Here is a 5,351-nt window from a genome sequence, read left to right on the forward strand (position 1 = left end):
AAACTCCCTAACTCTAATTTAGTGTTTTAAACAAAAGGAATTTATGGAACAACAAGCCAAAAGAAGATAAAAATATTATAAAATATAAACAGAAGCGAGTTTATTAACTTAGATTTAATTAATTAAGTTTCCACGCGTGGATTTACTGTGAAGTGACCACATTTTGCTGAACGAGCCCTTCCCTCTGCTTGCCAAGGCCAACTGCCAGATGCAGGAACTGTAGCATGGTAGTGTGTTGAGAGCATTGCTAGTCGAACACTTGGTCCAGCAACAATGAGGTGCCAACTGCTCTTCCTGCTGATCCCAACAATAGCACAGCAGATGGTGTCTGCTTCTGACAAGTATACCACTCGATACGATTATATAGACATTGACGGCATTCTGAAGAGCGAACGACTGCTGAAGAATTACTTCAACTGCCTTGTGGACAAAGGACCGTGCACTCGAGAAGGTCTCGAATTGAAAAGTGAGTTCCAAATGTTTCCATTCAATTACTGGTCTACTGAACATTCTCTGCCAACTCTTAATGTTATACCAGTGTTTCTCAACTTGTGGGTTGCATCATTTTCAGCTCAAATGCATAAAAAACTTTGTGGCTTTAGTCCGCAAGCGAACTATACTGACCGAGCGAACGCCGCTTGTCGGAGATGTTAGTGTCAACTTTAGCGAATAGAGGGTGTCGCGTGGTCAGCGCAAAGTATGCAAACGGCCGTTAATTTCGGTTTTCTAGACCGGAGCCACTTACTTACTTACTTACTTACTTACTTACTTACTTACTTACTCACCCATGGAGCTGAGCCCTTCTGGAGGAGCCGCCAATTCTGCAGCTACTCAAGAATTTCCCAGCATTTTATGGAACCCAAAGGTTCATTACCGTGTTCACAAGAGCCCTCCAGTGGTCCCTATTCTGAACCAGACCAATCCAATCCATACCATCCCATTCTATCTCTCTAAGATCCATTTTAACATTGTCCACCCACCTACGCCTTGGTCTTACCAGTGGTCTCTTTCCTTCTGGCTTTCCCACGAATATCCTATACGCATTCATCGTCTCCTCCATTCGTGCTACATGCCCTGCCCACCTCAGCCTCCTTCACTTGATCATTCTAATTATACTTGGAGAAGAGTACAAGTTATGAAGCTCCTCATTATGCAGTTTTCTCCAACTTCTGGATCTGTAGCCAGGAACTCTGACCAGTAGACCACAAAAGTTAAGCAAATGCAGTCATATCATTGGGATAAGCCATGTTCTGATGTCTTATTTGCTTGTGCTGCTTTCGTTACCTTTTTCTGCCTCAATATTTTTCATATTTATATATACATATTATATCTTTTTTTCAGGATAGCTATATATTTAATCTTAATATTTTATTTTCCTCTTAATCTTGCAATTTATTATTCTTTTCTGAGATATTGGTAATTGTTGAATGTTACTTTGAAGTCTAATACAGAAAACAACAGAAAGCAGTCTTCTGGGATTTGGCACCGTGTATATGTGGTGTTAACCGACGTTTCGGAGGAACGTATCGCCTCCATCTTCAGGGTAGAAGAAAAAATATAAGAAATCTGCAAGCTAAGAGAGACCGTGAGAACCGGTAAAAGCAGACTGGTCTTATATTTTCCTTCTACCCTGAAGATGGAGGCGATACGTTCCTCCGAAACGTCGGTTAACACCACATATACGCGGTGCCAAATCCCAGAAGACTGCTTTCTTCATAGTCACCGCCGTGAAAGCCTCAAATCTTACAGAATACTACAGTTTATAGGCTACAAATTAAAGCATAAACAAGTATAGAAAGTAATATAAACATACTGTAGCACGCATACGTAACTTTGAGGCGTTCTTTGCGACACTGCAGAGCGTTCCGCCAAACGATGCTGGGTCCTGTACCATCCAGAATATTGTGAACAATTAGATAAGGCATTCCTATCACACCTTAGTTTGTGGTCATTGATTGATTGTTACATTATTTAACAAGGCTTTTCCACCCAAAAATGTTATGTAACGTCGAATGTGATAGGGAGACCACCGTACACGGTAAATATATCTACCGACTGCGTTATCCCTTCACGAATTTTTCGTCGTTTCCGAGAGTAATCGGTTTCCTACTCTTCATGTTCCAGACCTCTACATTTCATAACGGATTTCTTAAGGGCTAATATTCAGGCCTGCCGGTCACGGTAGCCGAACGGTCTAAGGCATGTACTGTCTTCGCTCGCTTGGAAACCGGGATCGTGGGTTCGAATCCTACTCAGGGCATGAATGTTTAGTTTGTGTGTGTGCGTTTTTCTGTGTCTGTGTACAGGTAGAGGCCTTGCGACGAGCTGATCACCCGCCCAAGGAGTCCTACCAAATGTGTAAGATCTAGAAAACCCGAAGTGAACGGAGGAGTTCATGGAGGTAGGTCTAGGCCCACTGGGGCTGTAGTGCCAAGGGAAAAAATATTCAGGACCTGTCTTTGTGTTCTTATTTGTGGTGACCAGTGACAGATTTGAAATCTTAAACACATTGGTCTCGTTACGTTCCAAGGAAACCAGAACTTTCTCTTCCTACCGTATTTGGCTATGAGAATGTTCATGTAGAATAAATTAATACAATTCTTTTTTAACCTTTTCTTTAGAATCAACTCTCGTAATTCCGGGGTTAATTACGTAAAAAAGTATACCCTTCATTTAGTAATAATGTTATTTTATTTATTGGTCATCAGTAAACACTTCCTCTACTTAACAGCTATCAGGCATTACCCCAAATTTCCACTCACTGGTCAAATTTTAACACAAAATATTTGTACGTGACGTTTATATTTATTTACATGTCCGATTTATCGCTGTACCGAATTTCGTATTCCTGACAGAAATTGTCCAAAAGTTACTTTGGTCAAACAGCTGAATATATTTTTGCTTGGTCGCAGTGTTAGTATTTTACTGTATTATTACCCTGTTTGACTGTCCATAATCACGGAATAATAGAACCGATCTACACGAAGAACACGCGCGGTCCCACTTACCACGCGGGCCGCACAGTCTGACGCGCGTGAGAGCATGATCGCCGTTGTCCTGTGGGTCCTGCACAACTAGACACTGAGTCGAGTCGCTTCCACAGCCGAAGTATCTTCGCTCATCTAAAAAACGCTTAACTTCATAATTACTGAGATTTTGAATCTATCCATCTATGGCTCTACAGCCCTTGTCGACCTTAGTTGCTTTTTCAGTTTCTCAATTTGTACAAAGTCGGTAGGACTCCTTGGACGGAGGATCAGCCCGTCGCAAGACCACCACCTACGCACAGAATACAAGCATGCAGACATCCATGCCTCCATTGGTATTCGAACCCACGACCCCAGTGTTCGAGGAGGAGAAGACGGTTCATGCCTTAGACCGCGCGGCCACCGTGATCGGCGAGATTTTGAATAGGAATACTAAACATGATCTGGTTTACGGTGTATATATATACATATATATAAGCCGTTCATAACAGACAAATATTATGTACCAACATGTTTCATTTCTTCAGCTTTATAATGACTTCTTTTTCTGCTGAAATTTTATAGAGCGTTTAATGGAAAGCCTACTGTAATAATTATAGCGAAATATTAGGAAAGACGTAAACATGACCTATTTTATGGTATTATCTCAGTTTTTACCCAGAGGAACATAGGAAACCCACGAAATCCGTCAGTCGGTATTATCGGCTTCCAAGCCCAAAATTGAACTTACTACTTACGAGGCAAGATCCATGTAGAAGTGTCACAGACAAAGGAATTGCACCATATTTGAAGTTCTGAGGGGACCAAGGACAGAATTGAAACTCTAGTCATCTGGGTTGTGCAACTTAGCTGGATATCAAGGTTCAGAAATGGAAATTTGCCTCCATCTTCAAGGTCATCCCAGATGTATAACGATTCTTCGAAACGTTGGTATTCATTTACAAAACTACGCGGTAGAACAACACAGAACACCAGTGACCGAACAAATAAATTGGTTTCCCTGCATAATTTTCATCACACGTGGTGAGTGGGAGAAAGTAAGCAGACCCAGGGGGGAGATGTTACGTTGTCTGATGGGGCTATTTTTCTTTGTGGTATCTCTTAATGTCTCCGCCACCGTCACTCTGTTTTGCACACTGGAGAATTTGAGAGCAACATTCTATCAAACTGAGTAGCTTTGCGCTCTCTTATGCTGAGTTCTGTGACTGGTGTGTTGCAGATACCATCCCAGATGCACTGCTCACGGACTGCAGCAAATGCAGCGAGACACAGAAGATGCAGGCAGGCAAGGTCATGGCCTTCGTTCAGTTGTACCATCCGGACATGTGGGAGGCGGTTCTGAAAAAGTTTGACCCCAACGGAATTTTCAGGAAGAAATATGGAGTTGATGAAGATGATGAAGACGAAGAGGAAGAAGAGGACAGATAAAGAGGAGTTGCCAAGGATGAAAATGTAACAGCCTTGTCCTGAAAAAAACATATTTACATTCTAGATTTTAAAATCCTTTCAGTTACGTACTTTAGTGCAACAATCTATTCTGATCTGTGTATACTAGAAGATAGAATTCTTCTGTTCTGGTTTTATATAATTAAATACGCGACATGGCTGTGGAAATCAGAGTTTATTATTTGTAAACCATAACTAACAATGTCATTACTGTATGGGGCTGATTCTCTAATTCTATTTTCTTACTTCCTTTCTTCATTTCTGTCTTTCTTTGTTTCATTATTGTTCTGTTTATTTTTTCTACCTTTGTGCCGTCTTCTGGTTTTTTCTATTTGTTTCTTGTTTCTTATATAGATTTTACAGGATTACTTCGACTTTGTCCGTCTTCCGGTATTCTAAGAACTAGAAAATACGTACGATTCGGAAAATCGATCTGTTTCTGTCCACAGGTGGGGGTGAGGCTACTACTCTGTTGGGTCGTTTAGAAAGCGCTAACCTCAGTCACTGACGGCGTATGTGAGTGTAACTACAGCTAAACAGGATGTCCCAGGAGTTTGGTGCCATACCTCAGGAGCGTATTCAGGGTTCCCTATAGAACAACTTTGAAATAGGAACCCATAAACGTAAAATAGCAGCGCTAGAGCGGTATTTAATATCATTTTTTTTTAAACTTGGCGCCTCAATGTCGAAGAGCATGCACAGGCACATTACCCCCTCCAAACTCACCTGCTAGAGTAGATGTTGGAATTGGCGCCCTCCATTTTCAGTGCATGTGTTACATCTATGAAAGAAACTTTGGTGCACCCTTTCAGATATTCCAGGTGTCTCATGGATCATGTCACATGCAACAAGTATTCCGGCCAATAGCTCGAATTCATTATCCACAGGCGTGTCGTAGATCAGGCTTTTTCACATGGC

At 41.5% G+C, this 5,351-nt stretch overlaps 1 protein-coding gene across 1 annotated transcript; it reads left to right on the forward strand.

Moving 5' to 3' along the window:
* Positions 1-232: 232 nt before the first annotated feature.
* On the forward strand, positions 233-4,601 carry LOC111868824 (ejaculatory bulb-specific protein 3). The gene is made up of 2 exons (XM_023859840.2): positions 233-466; positions 4,207-4,601. Exons 1-2 carry the CDS (start codon positions 274-276, stop codon positions 4,413-4,415), a joined length of 402 nt encoding a protein of 133 aa, XP_023715608.1. The 5' UTR covers positions 233-273; the 3' UTR covers positions 4,416-4,601.
* Positions 4,602-5,351: the final 750 nt, after the last annotated feature.

Source organism: Cryptotermes secundus, unplaced genomic scaffold (assembly GCF_002891405.2).
Source record: "Cryptotermes secundus unplaced genomic scaffold, Csec_1.0 scaffold257, whole genome shotgun sequence".
NCBI classification, from domain to species: domain Eukaryota; kingdom Metazoa; phylum Arthropoda; class Insecta; order Blattodea; family Kalotermitidae; genus Cryptotermes; species Cryptotermes secundus.

Coding starts and splice junctions, on each gene's coding strand:
- LOC111868824 (XM_023859840.2), top strand. CDS start 274: ATGAGGTGCCAACTGCTCTTCCTGCTGATCCCAACAATAGCACAGCAG. Junction 467..4,206: donor AGAAGGTCTCGAATTGAAAA/GTGAGTTCCAAA, acceptor GGTGTGTTGCAG/ATACCATCCCAGATGCACTG.